The sequence below is a fragment of the Lepisma saccharinum genome, chromosome 23 (genome assembly GCF_977018435.1).
Source record: "Lepisma saccharinum chromosome 23, izLepSacc3.1, whole genome shotgun sequence".
Taxonomy (NCBI): domain Eukaryota; kingdom Metazoa; phylum Arthropoda; class Insecta; order Zygentoma; family Lepismatidae; genus Lepisma; species Lepisma saccharinum.
In genome coordinates this window covers 34,183,656-34,203,871 of record NC_139251.1, presented here as the reverse complement: position 1 = coordinate 34,203,871, position 20,216 = coordinate 34,183,656, and the positions used below count along the sequence as shown (strand labels likewise).

Sequence of the window (20,216 nt, the reverse complement as noted above, 5' to 3'; positions counted from 1 at the left end):
GCCGAGATTTAAATATGTGAAGACCCGGAGCTTACAACACCAAGACCCCACCCCAATCCCTTCCACAGTTTCAGTTATAACTTTTCGCCAAGCTACATGAGGTGGTTAGTTATACGTATTTCTACATTTTTTAATCACATCCGAAGCACCTTCCTTTTTTCTTTATGCAGTACTTTTCCAAGCAGTTATTTTTCCCCAGTGAAGGTCCGGAGCTGCAGCCCTCAAGTTCACCCCAAATCCTGATCTCATGTTGACCATACCCTGCATAATTTTGCGCCTCCTAAGCCCACTAGCTGCTTCTAATCATAGAAGTATTCAATTGGTAACAGTTTTCTTGTTTCAAGGTCTCTAGTAATTCCTTCTGCTTTCTAATGACAAAGTTCAATCAGATTTTTGTGGGATGATGATATGTGAACATTTCTAGTATAAATAATATTTATTAGTAAAATATACATGTAAGGAACACCAGAAAACACTTATTTATTGCAACATTCACATATATCTAAGTACATGTACTCAGTGAATTTCATTGGGTGGGCAATCGGGTGGGCACAGGAATTTTTGGGTGGGCGCTTGCCCACCCGTGCCCACCCCTGTCGCCGTCCCTGGATATACCTATCGCGATATTGAAAAAATATCGTCGCGATGTTTTGGAGATATATATATCGTGGAGACGATATATTGCCGATATCACGATACGGAAAAGATATCATATTGTATCGTCTGTGACGATATTTTCTTGAGTATATATCGCGATATCAAATTTCTGATATCGGCCATCCTTAAGTTTGAGATGTGTGCGATAGGTGAGACCTGAAAAATAGGGATGACCATTGCAAGTGGATGCAGATAGGGTGACATTACCCCGCCCAACCTTGAAAGGAAGGGCGCCAAACATTGATGTAAAAAAGCAAGACTAGCAGAATAGGGAGTAGCAGGACAAGAGGATACTCAAGATGGAATTAGTTTTCACGTACTTCATGCATTTTTCTTCCAGGCGGCCAAGGCCACCTGCCCCCCCTTGATTTAAAATTTTATACAAATAAAAATACATTTCGTAACATTTTCTTGCTCACTTTGCTCGTAATATCTACTTTTCTTTCAGTCTTGTCAAGTTCAGAGTCGTAGCTAGGGGGCGCGGGAGTCGGCCCTGGGAGTCGATCGATCTAAATTTTAAAAATTGTAAAAGAGAATGCCATGGCACCACGTGGGATTATTTGCGCCGTATTAAATCAATATTGTTTTCAGTTTGCAAAAATTTGGATCTAAAAATTTTGTTGCTCGCAAAAGAGAAGTAAGACCAACATACTTCAGACTGTTGCTGCTAAACAATTTTGTCTTAAATTCATGAACAGGAGGAAAAGGAGCGCGTACATTTGTGAGACAATTTATCTGTTGGTTTGTTATGGGAGAACAATTCATCATCAAAAGCTTGGGGACACAACAGGGGTGCTGCCAACTACACTACCTTGCTTTGTCCAGACGAACTCCACTAGGTGACGTCACTTCCGACAAGACCGCATCTCAAGCTTGCTATTTTCACATTTCGGACACCGCGTCAGTATCTACTAGAAGCATTACAAAATCAGATGACAATTCAGCAATCAAATCGAACATTTTATATTACAGGGAGTGAGCAAAAAATACAGTAGAGAAATGGAGCTATTTTTTAAAATCCTGCGGCCATGTTTCGCGCGTTGTCGCCTTCGCTTCCGGTCTCCGCTGCTAATTGAAGGACAGCAGCCACTACGCTGGTCAAATCAAGCATCGATCTCGCAAGCCCCAGAGTCAAATTAGAGTTGGAAATCGGTTTTCAGCCTTCCTGCTTATTACATGATGGTGTGGAGGCTTGGGAGGGAGGTTGTAGGGGTTATTTTTTGCCACACACCCCCTTCCGCCCGCTGAAAGTTAGAGTGCGTTTTGAATCCCCTGCATCGATCACTAAGCTGTGAGGGAAGCAGCATTCGCAGGGAGAAAAGCAATAACCAACACAGCGCCAGAAATGCCGAACGTGTCACTACCGTAGATGTTTAATAAAAAACACATTAGTTGGAAAATGAGAGTGACAGAGGCGTAGCCGCCGAGGGGGCAAGGGTGGGTTTTAGCTCTCCGTGGAATAGCCATAGATCACACTTCTGCTACCCACCCAAGTAGCTTACATACAAAGAGATACAAATGGACGTCCGGAAGGGGGAGGGGGGCTAATTGAAAGTCAACCAAAAATTATATATTTCACACATGTAATTTCATTTCAGCCACAATAATGTGTATAAATTATTGCATAAACATGATGACTTCAAATTGATGCAATGTTTTTTGAGGGTACAACGCTATTATGGGAGAAAGTGAGCTTTGTTTGCCTCCCTGGAAAAATTCCTTGCTTACCTCTCCCTGGAAAAAAATCCTACTGACGTCCATGGAGATAGAATGGAAGAGAGAAAGAGAAACATAGAAAAAATGAAACAGAAGGAAGGAATGATGAAAGAAAGATAGAGAAAGAAAACAAGGAAAATAGAAAGAGAACAAGAGAACACGAAGAGAAAGAAATATAGAAAAATAAGAGGAAATCAGATGAAGAAAAGTGGGATAAAATCAGGAAAGGAAAAGTGGGATAAAAACAGGAAAGGAAAAGTGGGATAAAATCAGGAAAGGAAAAGTGGGATAAAATCAGGAAAGGAACAGTGGGATAAAATAAGGGAAGGAAAAGTGGGATAAAATCAGGGAAGGTAAAGTGGGATAAAATCAGGAAAGGAAAAGTGGGATAAAATCAGGAAAGCAAAATTGGGATAAAATCATAGAATGAAAAATAGGAGAAAGAAAAATGAAAGAAAAAGAAAGGAGAGGAGAGAGAGAAATGAAAAATGAGATAAAGGAAGAAGGAAATGGAAAATGGTAAGGGGGAAGAAGAAAGAGATACAGAGGGTCTAATCTCGGTACTTCTGGATTCAGGGTAACGACTTTATAACTACTCCATTGGGGATGTCCTGCACAAAGACGTATTTGGGGGTGTCCAGGTGTTCCGGACCTCGCCCCCCAGCCCTCGAAAGATTTACCAAGCCCTAATGGAATATACTTGTTTAGCATTTGTTTTATAATGTAGAATTATTTATTTCCGCCGAATTTTCTGGAAGGCGCGTATTATATTGGGATGTACACTAGTACTTGTAATAATATGCAAAAATATTAGTCAGGAATTTTTTTTCGTCAACTTAAGCTAACATCCTTTTTTGTTATTCTGATGATCTTAACTACACGTAAGCTAGAAAATGAATACGTGCTGTTATACCTCTATACTAAAACCATCTTTTTTACATACACATGTACGTATAATAACAATACAATATTAAAGTATGTATTACTTTAAGTTATTAATCTATTATTATTATTTCTGAGACATATGGTTCATCCCTCCGCCCGAAATATATTTCTAGATTTATGTCTAGCCCTAGTATTCAGTGCAGTGTCAGTTAGTTTAACTTACTTCACTTTTCTGCCACTTTGGCTAATCGCGAAGATGAGGATGAGTGATGATATAATGAATTTGATGATGAGCGCCCGTGCCTAGGCCGGGATTCGAACCCGGGACCCCTGGCGTCGTAGCTCGCTGTGCTAACCACTATATATGTAGTGTGTGTGTGTGTTGTGTCATATAATGGAGCCTTTGTCAGCTTCTTAAATATTATCTTGGGCACTGTAAGGAGAATACAAAAACGCTGAATTCGTTTGTTTTTTTTCTTTAGAAGTGAAGAAAATATACGAACCATTCTCTAAATCACGAGAATAAAATTGGAAGAGCAACTTGTAGTTTGGGAGATACACCGGAGAAATGATATTTCCCCCCACCTCCTCACATCCTTTCGTATCACGAGGGGGGGGAGCTCTCAATCTCCCCCCGCCCCGCTCCCACCTTTCTTCAGGAAATAGCTGCCTCGCTTCCACCCAGTCTAATTCCCACTGAGAATCAATCAAGTCAGATGCGATGTTGCCGCGTCTCCTTTCTAGAAACTTGACAACATCACCTTCAGCTCGAAAGGTCAAATAACAAGAGCTGACAAATTCGGTGACATATGTTTTGTTACAGTCGTCGTGGCTCAGATTTTTATGTCGTCCAATCCTTGTTTTGCCCTAAAACATGTTCCTAGCTGTTTGGAACACGACGACACTATCGCATTGTTCATATAAATGCATATGTTTACCACATTTTAGCTTTAGGTCATATTTTGATCAAAACATGGTAGGAAAGTATGTTTCTGGTCAGTTTCGTGCCTAGGATTTTCGAAGCGGGGGGCGTTTATTATTTTTTTAAGAGCAAGCCCTCATTTTTCATCTCTTTCTCCCTTTGGCGTTAATTTTTTTCCAGAAATACTGGGCCAAAGAGGAGGTTATGGACCCACCAACTCACCTTGGGCACGCCACTGTTTCTGGTCATATTGTGGGTGTTTTCACCATTTCACGAGACACTTTTCATATTGCTTGTGCCGGTAATGCAAAAAGATTGTTTGCCTTTTTTCTAGATTTTTAAATATTATTACATGAAACAAAGCATGAGAGCAGAAGGTTTATTTTTGTCTTTCACCCCAAAAAAGAATTATTCAAAAAGTCTTTCTCAATTTTCAATTGTGTAAAAGGAAATCATCTCTTTGTTAAATTGTTCAAATTACATACATATTAACTTTACTAACTAAGAAGAGAGTTCAGGTTAACTTCAGTCAACCCAGAAGGCGTTCACGTCACTTCAACCCGCCAAAAAGAGCGTGAACGTAACAGCAACAAGACCAAATAGCGTTCACGTAAACTTCAACCAGCTCGAAGAGCAATCACGTAAACTTCATCCCACCCAAGGAGTTTTTAAATAATTTCATCCTCCCCAAAAGAGCGTTCACGTAAACTTCAACCAGCCCAAAGAGCGCTCACGTAAACATTATCCAGCTCAACGAGCGTTCACGTAAACTTCATCCCGCCCAAGGATCTTTCATTAAATTTCACCCAGACCAAATGAGCGTTCACGTAAACTTCAACCAGCCCAATAAGCGTTCACGTAAACTTCATCCAGCCTAAACAGCTTTCACGTGAACTTCAACCATCCCAAAGAGCGCTCACATAAGCTTTAACCAGCCCAAAGAACTTACACCTAACCTTCAATCAGCCCAAAGAGCGTTCACGTAAGCTTCATCCAGCCCAAATAACTTTCACGTAAACTTCAACCAGCCCAAAGAGCGTTCACGTAAGCTTCATCCAGCCCAAATAACTTTCACGTAAACTTCAACCAGCCCAAAGAGCGTTCACGTAAACTTCATCTCGCCCAAGGATCTTTCATTAAATTTCACCCAGCCCAAAGGAGCGTTCACGTAAACTTCATCCTGCCTAAGGATCTTTGATTAAATTTCATCCAGCCCAAAGGAGCGTTCACGTAAACTTCATCTCGCCCAACGATCTTTCATTATATTTCACCCAGCCCAAAGAGCGTTCACGTAAACTTCATCCTGCCTAAGGATCTTTGATTAAATTTCACCCAGCCCAAAGGAGCGTTCACGTAAACTTCAACCAGCCCAAAGAACTTTCACATAAACTTCAAGCAGCCCAAAGAGCGTTCACGTAAACTTCATCCTGCCCAAGGATCTTTCATTAAATTTCACCCAGCCCAAAAGAGCGTTCACGTAAACTTCACCCAGCCCAAAGAACTTTCACGTAAACTTCAACCAGCCCAAAGGGCGTTCACGTAAACTTGAACTATTGGAATTAATTAATAACTTTTGCGGTTCGCACTACAAACGATCGGTTCCATTTACGTCTCAATGTATTTACCTGGAAATTAGGAACTTTAGAAGAACCCTAGTACCTAATTTTCCGAACAAGCAGAATAAACTTGAGCTTGCTTTAATATTCCTTGCGGCACAGGGGTGAGGGATATTCTATGCGAGGAAGAGGACTGAATCCGATTCTCAGATGGGATTAAATTCAGAATTCCGCTTAGAGTGAAAGGAGGCGTGACTAATTTTCGCGCTTGAATTGTAGATTCAATTTGGCAAAGAAAGAAGCGAAACTGTATCAGGAATATCATCCAGTCTGAGGAACCTTTTAACCCTTTTCTCTTCAAACTTTGGTCCCCGTTTCCTACACCTTACAGAAGAATATTACAATCTCTCATATTAAAGAGAAGGTAAAATTTAAGGATTAGTTGCGGTGGTTTTTTATTTTAAATTTCGTGGCATGTCATTGTTATATGTATATGAATCTGTACGTATTTGAACTATTTAATTCATTCTAATTAAATATGTGCAAACATAGATGTGTTTTGACAAAAAAATGTATTAATATTTATCTCGGATATTGCGTTCTAAAACCAACATATTAGTCGCAAGAATAAGCACATTTCATAATTGTTACATCTGTTTTGTAGCAAACATTGACTTTGTGTAAATTCTTTTCTCATATTGATCATTTATACTTTTTAATATCATAAAATGGTGTGCTATTATTTTTTTCTTTCAGGTTCTTCACATCGGTACATTTCATGCTTAATTTAAATTGTGTGGGTATTTTTAATTGAAAACATAGTATTGATTTTTAAATAATAATGTACAATGTCTTTCAAAAGTTTTAGGACAACAACATTTTAAACTAGGCAACCCAATTTACAAAAGGCGTTGGTGGGTTGCGTGTAGAGTTAGGCTCAATTTCAGGGTTGCCACATGCACAATAGATATTTATGAAATACGCGAGAGAAATAAATAAACAAGCAACAAGAGGTGAGAGGAAACGAAAGGTGACAAAGGAGAGGAGAAAGAGAAAGCGAAAGGAGAAGAGGAAAAGTAGAGGTGAGAAGGTAGAGAGGATAGACGAGGAGAGGAGAAGTAGTGAAAAGAAAGGCAAAGGTTCGATGAGAGATAACGAAAATGGAGCAAAGAAGAGAAGAGAGGAGGAAAACTAGAGGAGAGGACACGAGAAGAGGGGAGTGGAGGGTAGAGTAAAACAGAAGATGAAAGGAAGAGTGCAGTGGAGTCGTAAATCGAAGACAGGAGAGGAGATGAGAAGAGTGGGATGGAGACAAGATGCGAGAAAAGTAGGGAAGGTGATACGAGATAATAGCAGAGGAGAAGGATGTGAAAGAAGAAGGAGAAGAGAAGAACAGAAGGGACTGGAGACGAGAGGAGAGAAGAGGTAGCTGCAGAGAATATCGTCTCGGCGTCAAGATGCATTGATCAAATTATTATCGACATGAAACATTCAATAACATTTTGAAATGTATTGGAGAATGTATTAGATCGGTGCGAAATGACTTTTGGCTGAGAACAGAGCAACATAAAATCTTCCACGTAAGATCTTTGATTTTACCTGCGATTATATCACTAAAAAAATGAATGTAATTTTAATATTTATAAGAATTATCCCATTTTTCTCCACTGCTCGGTTCGTTGAAATGGAGATTTTGTAATTTAATATTTCCCCTCACCCCATCGTAATTCCAAACTGAATCATTCCGTTTCACACAGCATGGACAATGAACGCAATGGGATATGTCTAAAACTTACGAAAATTTTCTGCCACGGGAGGGGTTTGAACCCACAACTATCAGGTTGACAATCCTTAACGGTAAACACTACCCTTCAAGCTTTCGCTCCTGAAAGCAGGTAGAAGCAGCTGACCAATGTCAAATGTACGTAGATCAAACTCTCCTCCTACATGTAATGGCAGAGAATGGTTGTTTGTAACAAAGAAAGCGAAGGTAGTACGAATCGCCGAAAACATTTAATGTAGAATTGCACATGATGAAAACTTTTCAGTCGATATTTGTAGAGGTGTCATTGCATTGAACTCGAGTGGGAAAATGGGTAAAATTAGTATGTCCTGAATTGCATCAAATATAGATAGTTAGCATTCAGAGTCACAAATCATTTTTGTGCAGCTGGCACCAGTGTCGCACAGCTAGTTGATTTTTCTTTATTTATACATCACATACCCCATTTGCATTTTATTTTCTAATAGTACATAGTCCATCAGTTTGTACCAGTTTCGCTCAAGAAGTACAGGATAATTCAAAATGAATTCTACAAAAAGAAACCATACCTGCAAGAGCTGTTATGAATGTAATTCACAATTATCGATATAACGTGGAAGGTCAACTCATCAAGTTACTTGCGCTACACACACGTTTCTACGGACATTCATATTAGCGAACTTCGTCCGGAAGTGTGCTTAATGTCTGAACAACAGTTACCAATCAAGTTTATGCGTATTCTAGTACACAATAAGCCTTTTCTTTCGCTGATGCCGTCATTTTTGATAACGAGTTTGTTTTGTTTCAGTGTTGCCAAATGAAACCTGGAAAGGTAAACTATCATGTTATATCGATAATTGTGAATCAAATTCATTGCAGCAGTCACAGGTGTGGTCTCTTTTTGTTCATTCATTTTGAATAATCCTGTAGAATATCTAGAAATCTCTAGAATCTGTGCATGACGTGTTTCTTTGCATCGGCTATTCTCTAATAATAAATAAACAAGCAGATGGCACTAGTATTGCACAACTAGTTGATTCTGAATGCTGTGAGATTTAATACATAGGGTTCTCATTTGCCTCGATCCTTTTAATCCAGTCCCTGTAATAGTCTCCCGTAAAAATTTTAGTTATGATTTGTCTAACCAATGGAACCTAGTAGAATACATGTAGGAGAGTCAAAAAAACTTGGGTAGACATCACCATATTCCGGACCGGGTGTTTAGGACGCCATTTTCCAAAATGGCCGACAGCAACAATATTTTGCTTTTATTTCCGCTCCTGAAACCGTTAAAGTCATAATTTCGGTGTCTAAATATATGTTTTGAAGGATGAGGAATCGAATAAAATGGTGCCTGAAGTTGTCTAATTGTTATTTATTTCAGAAAATCATTTTTTTTTCGATTTGTTTGTCCAGATCCAGTCAAATCAAGGATATCTCAGAGTAATCTTATTCAACGAAGTCACTACATACGAAAGGAATTACCATATCAAAGGGTTCTACATTACAAGAGACCAGACAGCAAACCATGTTTTCATGAAAGTTTCAAAGTTAAGGAAGACCTGCTCTGTAATGAGAGCACTGAAAAGATACATGCTGAAACTGAATTTGCAATCACTTCAATTAAACATGGAATTCCTGAAGATAGAACTGATGATCTAATTGTTCCAACATGGGCTTGATGTCGTGCTTTGGTATCAACAGCTACACCACCTCTCATGCATGTGGGATTTCTTCCATTCATCCATCACCAGTTACAGAACATGCTACAGTTTTCTTATCATTGAAAAGTTTGCAGAATGTTTGCTCACAGTTAAAACAATCAGCCTTAGCAGTATTTTCAGATGAAGGTGTATTCCATATCATTGCTGATATTATGATGAGTAGCCCTTCTGAGTTCCAATGATTGGAAACTTCCATTGCGCAAAGGTCGTCCGGCACATTATCGGAAAATATCTGTGTGGCAGTGGTGCAAAGGATGCACTTATTGAGTGCAAAGTGTTTGGTGTTAAAACTGCAGAATCAGTAATGAATGGAAGTCATTATGTCAGATCGCTCAAGGGCTTACTGATTCTTGAAGAAGCTATATTGAAGATGAAATGGTCAGCATTTTGGAAATGTAACCCCAAAGAAAATTATGCTATTACCATTCAACAAGCCCAGAAATTAAAAATAAGTATTTCAACTAAGAATGTGGAAACAAGCTCAACAGAGTTTAATGAACTTTTAGCAACCTTAGCAGCTTTGTACAATGACTTTCAGAAATTTTCCAATGATTGTGCCACTAAGTTCGAAATGTGCCGATACTAGGATACATTCCTTTACCTTTTAAACTTGTTGAAATTTCTCATAGCGTCTGACAGAGATGGCGATTGGAATAGCCACCTTCAAGCTATTCAGAACCTTCAACCTATATTCTGTGAATTTGACAGTATTAACTATTTAAGATATACATCATGGTATCTGGAAAAAAATGCGATGGTTAGAGGAACGGCATCCTGAAGTGTATCAGAAATTTCAAACAGGCCATTTCGTAGTGAGGCAAACCAATCGATCATTTAGTGCTGTGTCACCGGTCATGAAATTGGAGCAAACTATCCAACGATCTCGAAAGAGCTCTAAAGGAATAATTGGACAAACGAAGCAACAAATGTGTGTCACTGAATGGGAGTTGGTATATCACGAGGTGCTAGGAATAAGCAACTGTTTCCGAGAAATACTTGGTGCTGATGATACCAGTTACGGTGAGGTAACTCTTCATCATGAATTATCAGGAAACTTGAGTACCAAGATATTAATGTTTGTGAATGCAGTATTTGAATTTATGAACAGTAGAGGCAATCCATATGAAACATCCAGCCAGACCCAACTTCATAATTTTATCAGTAAACAATGTGTACCTAGAGAGGATGCTATCAGCCTGATGAAAGTGAGAGAGCATGGAGAAGAGAGTTATGAACTATTCAGAAGTGAACGTTTCGTTAAGAAAACTACAAAACTTTCTGGTGTCATCACGAAGATAAGACTCCCAACAATGATGGGTGAAACAGTAGTGCCTGCTCCGAAATCGAAGACAACACTTGCTTCCCAAAATAATAATATTGCTGCAGCTGATAGAAGTATACACATAGGTAAAGCACGAGGAGAAACAATGAAAGATATTTTGAAATATGATCTGCTGCCAACTAATATGTTATTAGATGATAATGGCTACACAACGAAACCTGTAAAGTATCTACTGTTTCACATTGGAGAAAAAACTAGATCCAACTGATTACTGTTTTCAAGAACGTGGTCATGAATACTGCTGTCGTAGTTGATTTTATGTCACAAGTTAGCCAACTCAGAACTAAGTGTATGGGAACTTTTAAAAGTATATTTGATAAAGTCTGGACTAATGCAACTGAATACCAGGGAACTAAAAGAGTGGATTTTGTATTTGACAGCTACATCGAGCAGTCACTAAACGAAGGTGAAAGAGAAAGACGGGGACCTGCTGATCCAATTGAAATGATGACAATCGAATGGGACATACTAATTCCTATACAGATGGACAGATTCTGGTCTTCAAGTAAAAACAAACAGCTGCTTAAATTGTCCGCTGCTACCGGCCTTATTGAACATGCAAAAACGACTAACTTCACTACAGTGATAAGTAGAACCATCACAGGAGACAATGATACCAGAGATGCCTTGATAGTTATGAACAAGGAACTTCGAACTTGCTGTGACCTTCAGACCTTTGTAGAAGAAGAAGATTCCAGAATGACACTCCATATATTCCATGCTGTTCAGTCAGGCATAACATGCCTCATAGTATTATCTAATGACACTGATGTAGTTGTTCTCGTCCTTCGATATCTATTTGAACTATTCACGAAAGGATTGGAAGAAATGTGGATTAAAGTGGGAGTGGGTGACAAAGTGCGTTATGTGCCTCTACACACGCTGGGGAGAAAACTGGGAGCTACGCTATGCAGCACTTTAATTAAGGCACACATCGTTACAGGTAGTGATGTTACAAGCAAGATAGGAACAAAGCCATCTTCACTGAATGCATCACCAGAAACATTACTAATTGGATTTGCAGAAGAAAATACTCTGTCTGAAGAAGCAGAGTTTAACATCCATCCTCAAAGTATAAGACATTTGATGAGCTTCGTTATTCATTACACAAATAGAAGCACATATCTGAGCTACCACCCTCATCTTTCTCAATAAGAAATGGACATTTGAGAAGAAGTTTTTCTGTTCTGCAGGAATGCTTAAAACTTGCATGAAGCTACTTTCCTGATGGAACCCTCCAACCAACCGATTATGGATGATTCAAAGATGCAAATGACTTACTAAAGCCTGACATCTGTCTTCCTGAAATGCCTTCTGAGCTACTAATACAGTATACTTGTAAAGCATGTGCTACTAGTAGATGTAAATGTCGTATGAAATATTTACCATGCACTGAGTATTGCAAATGCGGCAAAGAATGTAAAAGATAGTGTAGGAGAAAAATAAGAAATTATCATAATATTATGCAGGTTGTTGCAATAACTTGTAAAAAACATTTAAGTTCAGTGTTTTCATAATTATCATGTGTGCTTTATTCGAATATAATTTTTTTGATGTGTGCTTTATTTTATTATATATATTTTCTCAAATCTTTTATGTTGTGTAAATATAACTTTCCAAATAATTGTAGTCAGTTTTTGTTCATATTATCCTTTATAGATGCAAAAAAAAACAACAACAGATTTTCTGAAATAAATAACAACCAGACAACTTCAGGAACCCTTTTATTCGATTCCTCACCCTTCAAAACAATTATTTAGACACCAAAATTATGACTTTAACGTTTTCAGGAGCGGAAATAAAAGCAAAATATTGTCGCTGTCGGCCATTTTGGAAAATGGCGTCTAAAACAGCCGGTCCAGAATATGGTGATGTCTACCCAAGTTTTTTTGACTCTCCTACATGTATTCTACTAGGTTCCATTGGTTAGACAAATCATAACTAAAATTTTTATGGGACTCTATTACAGGGACAGGAGTATTTATTGAAATAAATACCTACACACATGTCACCAGTTATTTTGAGAGCACATACGTGACACTAGTCCTCTTAAGAGTATCCAACTGCTAGATACTTTTGAATGTTATAGTGGAATTTGGAATATCAACGTTATTTTTTAAAACTACGTATAGGTTCGAGGTCTTTGGTTCAGCACTGTCCATTTCTGTTAAGCTTTACGTGTTTGCAAAATTGTTCTCCACGGGAGGAAAAAAAGTCAAATGTGCCTCAGTGGAAAGCTTCAAGTATCAGTGTTTAATAAGCGCTAACTGAATATTATTATACACTTTCTTTTTACAATGAAAAATTCACAAAACAATGTGTTTATTTCTTCCATTTTGCAAGAACGTGAAACTCAACACGTACAGTTCATAATCGACGGTAGATATAATATTGAGATTTTGTGTACTTGAAGTAGAACTATTTTTACAACTATGTGGAAAACATCAAATGCAGATCTATATTAGATACTTCAAAACTTGATTTTTTAGGGAAAAGTGCAAACTTGAAATTCAAAACTGCAAAATCCACGAAATTGCAAAGAACTGTTGATATGACGAATTTGATTCAAATTCAGAAGCTTGACGTGTGTACATCAGATATGACCAGACATATTATTTTTTACTCCTCATATGGTAAATGGGTGTATGACGTATGGCGGGTTGCAGCAAATCTCAGATTCCCAAGTTCGCAGCTAACTTCTACAGCGTTGCCACCTCACTACATACAGTGTGTGGAATCTTGGTTGGTTCTCTCCAAAGCATCAGCGTACACAGCAGGCCCGTACCCAGGATTTTTTGAGTGAGGGGCCAGATCCTAAAATGTCTTTGTGTGTGTGTGTGTAATATGCTATAGTTGAAAAGTTCTTATTAAATGTTAGATTTTATTTAATCCTTGCTTTCTTTAATAATGATCATTAAGATTTCATACTTATATTAGTCTTGCATTCATGAATTATCTTTATTTTGTATAGGGTGCTACAACACGATAAGAAAATGTGGAACAAAGATAAGATCAAAAAATCTATAAGGTTCATTGAATTTGGTCATTTTGCGTTGCTATTCTGCCAAGTTTGTCGAATCGCGACTATGAGGATGAGCGATGATATGATGAAATTGATGACGGAACACACAAACACCAGGCTGGGTATCGATTTTGAGAAATCGAACCCGGAACTCCTTTCTTCGTACTACGCTGTGCTAATCACTCCGCCGTGTAGACCGGCTGAAGTTTCGTGTTTTTTGTTGTGTAGAGATGTAGGCTTCAGAAGTCTGCAGTGTGCAACATTTGATAATTTTAGTTTTATAACAATTGATGTAAGGCAATCCCGATTCATCCTAGTCCCGATTTTTTTTTTCGAACTGCAGTAGTAATGATGATCAAAGTCATCAACGATTTGATTTGCAAGGACAAGGAAAATTACAAATTTGCTATTTTCGTAGTTTTTTATTGCTTTACATTTTAATATTTCATAATTCGAGGGGGCCCCTGGCTACCGGTCTGGTACACAGGATTTCTCTTCGGGGGGGGGGGGGGCTGGAATTCTAACGGTGGGTATTACGTAACTGTGTACTAGGCGGGGCGGAATATACAATAAAGTATTCTGTAGCTAATTGCCATTTCTATCTTAGTCTTAAAAGTTATTAAAATATCAAAATTGTAATTGAGGTAATTTTAAAATGGTTTGCATTTATCACTGTCTTTTTTCCAGAGTTTTTTTCAAAATTTTGGTAAGGGCTGTATACCCAACCGCTCCTCCGTGCTCACGCCAGTGCTCCAAATCATAATAAAATAATGAATAAAATATTCATATTTCGAATATAAGCCATTTTTCTTGCTGTACAATAAGATCCACGAGTATTACCGTGCAAATTGTCCATCACCATGTTCGTGCACTTTATTTGACCTAATAAGAGCTTCAAGAATTAAAAGAAAACTCAAGACAAGCTGTTGACAACTTCCGCCCCAGCATGCATAAAAATCCATCGCTTAAAAACACAGGATGTAAGAGAAAAATTAATGAAAATAGTCATGGACAATTTGCACGGTAATACTCATGGATCCCACTGTACCATAGTTTTTGGTAACACTGTTGAGCCTTGTTTCCATGTTAATAAAACCTTAAAATGCTGACGAAGGCAAAATTTATTGTATATAAAAATATCCACTAAACACGTAACGTTTCCACCCTCTAACAGAGTCTTCTTCAGACGAAGATTCACAATAAGTTCACACGTATTTAGTTTATATTTTTTATATACAATACATTTCTCCTTGGTCAGCATTTTAATGTTTCATTAACATAGTTTTTGTTGCATTTTCTAGCTTCTATATGTTTTTATACAGAAGCCATTTTCTGCGCATCATTTTATGTCGCGCATTTAGAATGCTGGATTGAAGGCAACGATGAGGACGACATTAATGAAATCGATGAAAAGTCCTAGCTGGCTCCTCTGTGTACAATAATAACACACTGGCGATGTACAGGAACTTCGTAACAAAGGAATAGTTTGGGTTATTTTACTTCGCGTTTCTGCCACTTTTCGCATTTTTGTCTGAATAAAGAAGAGGCAGAGAAAAAATCACCTTGTCTAACTTTTATCTAAACGCAGATACCTCTTGCTTTCCAATGAGGTTATTTTTCTCGTTTCCTCCCACGTAGCACAAGTTTACAAGCATACAGAGGGCTCAATCATAGACGTAACTTGGTGGAGGCAGGGGGGCCCTTGCCCCTCCCCCAAAAAACAATTTTCGGTTTTATTAAAATTTGCAAGTATGGGGACCTGAGGAACAAAGTAATAAAGAGTAATATTTTGTAATTTCGCAAATATCACAGTTATTTAGCAAATAATCCTGGACGCTGTTTTTATGGGATGGAAAACTTTTCTAGTCTCTTCCCCCAAACTTAAGACCCAGGTTTGATTCTATCCCCTCAAAATTAGGTCCAGGTTTGATTCTATACCCTCAAAATTAGGTCCAGGTTTGATTCTATCCCCTCAAAATTAGGTCCATGTTTGATTCTATCTCCTCAAAATTAGGTCCAGGTTTTATTCTATCTCCTCAAAATTAGGTCCAGGTTTGATTCTATACCCTCAAAATTAGGTCCAAGTTTGATTCTATACCCTCAAAATTAGGTACAGGTTTATCCCCTCAAAATTAGGTCCAGGTTTGATTCTATCTCCTCAAAATTAATTCCAGGTTTGATTCTATCCCCTCAAAATTAGGTCCATGTTTGATTCTATCTCCTCAAAATTAGGTCCAGCTTTGATTCTATCCCCTCAAAATTAGGTCCATGTTTGATTCTATTCCCTCAAAATTAGGTCCAGGTTTGATTCTATTCCCTCAAAATTAGGTCCAGGTTTGATTCTTTCTCCTCAAAATTAGGTTCATGTTTTATTCTATCTCCTCAAAATTAGGTCCAGGTTTGATTCTATACCCTCAAAATTAGGTCCAAGTTTGATTCTATACCCTCAAAATTAGGTACAGGTTTATCCCCTCAAAATTAGGTCCAGGTTTGATTCTATCCCTTGAAAATTAGGTCCATGTTTGATTCTATCTCCTCAAAATTAGGTCCAGGTTTGATTCTATCCCCTCAAAATTAGTTCCATGTTTGATTCTATTACCTCTAAATTAGGTCCAGGTTTCATTCTATTCCCTCAAAATTAGGTCCATGTTTGATTCTATTCCCTCTAAATTAGGTCCAGGTTTGATTCTTTCTCCTCAAAATTAGGTCCAGGTTTGATTCTATACCCTCAAAATTAGGTCCAGGTTTGATTCTATACCCTCAAAATTAGGTCCAGGTTTGATTCTATCCCCTCAAAATTAGGTCCATGTTTGATTCTATTCCCTCAAAATTAGGTCCAGGTTTGATTCTATTCCCTCAAAATTAGGTCCAGGTTTGATTCTTTCTCCTCAAAATTAGGTTCATGTTTTATTCTATCTCCTCAAAATTAGGTCCAGGTTTGATTCTATACCCTCAAAATTAGGTCCAAGTTTGATTCTATACCCTCAAAATTAGGTACAGGTTTATCCCCTCAAAATTAGGTCCAGGTTTGATTCTATCCCTTGAAAATTAGGTCCATGTTTGATTCTATCTCCTCAAAATTAGGTCCAGGTTTGATTCTATTCCCTCAAAATTAGGTCCAGGTTTGATTCTATTCCCTCAAAATTAGGTCCATGTTTTATTCTATCTCCTCAAAATTAGGTCCAGGTTTGATTCTATACCCTCAAAATTAGGTCCAAGTTTGATTCTATACCCTCAAAATTAGGTCCAGGTTTATCCCCTCAAAATTAGGTCCAGGTTTGATTCTATCTCCTCAAAATTAATTCCAGGTTTGATTCTATCCCCTCAAAATTAGGTCCAGGTTTGATTCTATCCCCTCAAAATTAGGTCCAGGTTTGATTCTATCTCCTCAAAATTAGGTCCAGGTGTGATTCTATACCCTCAAAATTAGGTCCTTGTTTGATTCTATCTCCTCAAATTAGGTCCAGGTTTGATTCTATCCCCTCAAAATTAGGTCCATGTTTGATTCTATTCCCTCAAAATTAGGTCCAGGTTTGATTCTATTCCCTCAAAATTAGACCCAGTTTAATTCCGCCCCTTCAAAATTATGCCGAGTTTATTTCTGCCCCTTCAAAATTAAGCCCATGTTTGATTTTTCCCCCTTAAAAGTAGGCCCGTGTTTGATTCTTCCCCCTCAAAATTAGGCCCCAGGTTTGATTCTGCCCCTCAAAATTAGGTCTCAGGTTTGATACTGCCCCTCAAAATTAGGTATCAGATTTGATACTGCCCCCCAAAATTAGGCACCAGGTTTGATTCTGCCCCTCAAATTAGGCACCATGTTTTATTCTGCCCCTCAACATTAGGCCCCAGGTTTGATTTTTTCCCCTCAAGAGTAGGCCCGGCCCGTGTTTGATTCTTTCCCCTCAAAATTAGGCCCCAGGTTTGATTCTGCCCCTCAAAATTAGGTCTCAGGTTTGATACTGCCCCTCAAATTTAGGCCCCATGTTTGATTCTGCCCCTCAAATTAGACCCCAGGTTTGATTCTGCCCTTCAAAATTAGGCCCCAGGTTTGATTCTGCCCCTCAAAATTAGGCCCCAGGTTTGATTCTGCCCCTCAAATTAGGCCCCAGGTTTGATTCTGCCCTTCAAAATTAGGCCCCAGGTTTGATTCTGCCCCTCAAAATTAGGCCCCAGGTTTGATACTGCCCCTCAAAATTAGGCTCCAGGTTTGATTCTGCCCCTCAAATTAGGCACCAGGTTTGATTCTGCCCCTCAAAATTAGGTCTCAGGTTTGATTCTGCCCCTCAAAATTAGGTCTCAGGTTTGATTCTGCCCCTCAAAATTAGGCCCCAGGTTTGATACTGCCCCTCAAAATTAGGCCCCAGGTTTGATTCTGCCCCCTCAAAATTAGGCCCCAGGTTTGATTCTGCCCCCTCAAAGTTAGGTCCCAAGTTACGCCCATGAGCTCAATACTTTTGACAGTCGATCTCAGAGTTATAATTTTCGCAAGCAGTAATTTTGATATATTTTGTCATTTCAGGTCCTAAGGAGGTGATCAACTACTACTTGACGTCGCTGGCAGTCGCGGACCTGCTCTGCGGTATATTCGTGGTGCCTCTATCAGTTTACCCAGCCATAGTGCAGAAATGGGTGTACGGTGAAATTGTGTGTCGGCTGGCAGGATACATGGAGATGACGCTGTGGAGTGTCAGTGTGTACACGTTCATGTGGATAAGTGTGGATCGCTACCTGGCCATCCGGAAACCTCTTCGCTACGAGACAGTTCAGACGAAGACTCGCTGCCAGTGCTGGATGGTGTTCACGTGGATCTCCGCCATCATGCTGTGCTGTCCTCCGCTCATGGGCTTCAACAAGCCCATCTTCGACAAGGAGGCGTACATCTGCATGCTGGACTGGGGGAACATGATGGCGTACTCTGTGACCCTATCCATCCTGGTCCTCGGACCGTCGCTTATCACCATCTTCTACACGTACTTCTACATCTTCTCGGTCATGAGGAAGATCAGGTTGGGTGTTCCGATACACGACAAAGAGTACGCAACCGCACTGTCTGAGAACCTGTCCAATCCAAGTCACGTGATGTCATTCGTCCTCGTGATGGCCTTCTGGTTGTCGTGGACTCCGTACATTGGTGTTCGACTCTACGAGTACTTCAGCGGCTCCAGGTTTCAATTCCCTTTCCTCCATTTCAGCATCTTCTGGTTGGGGATCCTGAACTCCTTCTGGAAGTCGATCATCTACGTATCCATGAGTCCCCACTTTCGCTTCGGACTACGAATATTCTGCATGTCTCTTTGTTGCCGGTACAAGTTAAGGCAGTCTGACCTCATGGATGAGGATTGAGATGGGCCGAGGATGAGGTGTCTCTGTTGGGAAACTTGAAGTTCACGTATCCATGACAGGAGGAGTGCTGGTATCCATTCATCTGCCTTTCCAGCGTTGAGGAATTCAAGAACTACCATAAAAGCAACTTCTGGCCGCCATTTTCCAATATGGCTACCCAAAGTGCATTCCGCCTATGCTTACAAATTTGGTATATGTAACAAACTTGCCAAATTTCAAACTTTTACACATGAAATAAAACACAATGTTGACTGAAGTCTCAGGACTACTTACAGCTAACTACGTCACAAATGGCAATGAAAAGTGAAATCAAACACTTTTGTTTCAATTCAATAGCACACATGTCAAACGAGAGATTTTACACAATATTCAATTCGCAAAATTCCATATCTGTTTTAGTAGTATGTTTTACATTATACAGTTAAGCGTTTCAAGTATGCCGGAAGTGGAGGGTGATTAAGAAAGAATGGTGCAAAAGTATAACTGATTTTTTCATGCTAACCAAATATTTCCAGAAGTCCGAAAAAATCACATTTGTTCCTTTGTCTGATACCTACGTAATCAAAATATAAATATTATTACAGTTAATAACCAATTAATTTGTACAACAGTGTTTCGTATTATTATCTCACAGCAATAAATTGAACATATTGAAGTTTATAAACAAGAATTATGCGAGACTAAGAAAGCTTTCTAAATTAATGTTTCATTCGTGATGTGTCGCTTGTGCGACGTTCATTACAAAACCGTTTAAGTTCAACATCAAACTATTGTTTTTCTTATCAACGTGGCGATTTTTATTCAAATTCAACAACATTCTCTATCATAATTCTATTTTGTTTACTTTTCATTGAATTCTGACGCTGCAGTGAATTGTTTCATACAAAATAGCATTTTTACGGTCCTGCAAAGTACCAAAACGCCGGGAAAAATATCGGCTGGTATCGATAAATAAAATCCAACCGATTTTTATAGGAACTAATTCTTTAAGAATGAATCTTTCCTAGAATTCTAATATTAGCGAGAAATATTCTAACCAAGAACCTGAGTTCCAGATATTCATATTCCCATTTTCATAAAACAATATATATATATATATATATATATATATATATATATATATATATATATATATATATATATTACTGTGTTCAAGCTAATGAAAAGCTACTACGTCCCTTGGGTGCACTACTTAAATTAATATTAGTATACCACGGCTACAAATCTTCAGGGTAATGGGTTCTTTGTTTGAGAACGCACGTTATAGCCAAAGGAAATGATAAAAAT

General features: G+C 38.6%; 1 protein-coding gene across 1 annotated transcript in view; it reads left to right on the top strand.

Annotated features, from left to right (window-relative positions):
- Positions 1-19,984, top strand: part of DopEcR (G-protein coupled receptor DopEcR) — a 177,063-nt gene extending 157,079 nt beyond the window's left edge. Inside the window, exon 3 of the mRNA XM_083144552.1 lies at positions 18,106-19,984. Coding sequence (XP_083000678.1) covers positions 18,106-18,929 — 824 coding nt within the window. The 3' untranslated portion in view covers positions 18,930-19,984. The remainder of the gene's footprint in view (positions 1-18,105) is intronic.
- The last annotated feature ends 232 nt before the right edge of the window (positions 19,985-20,216 follow it).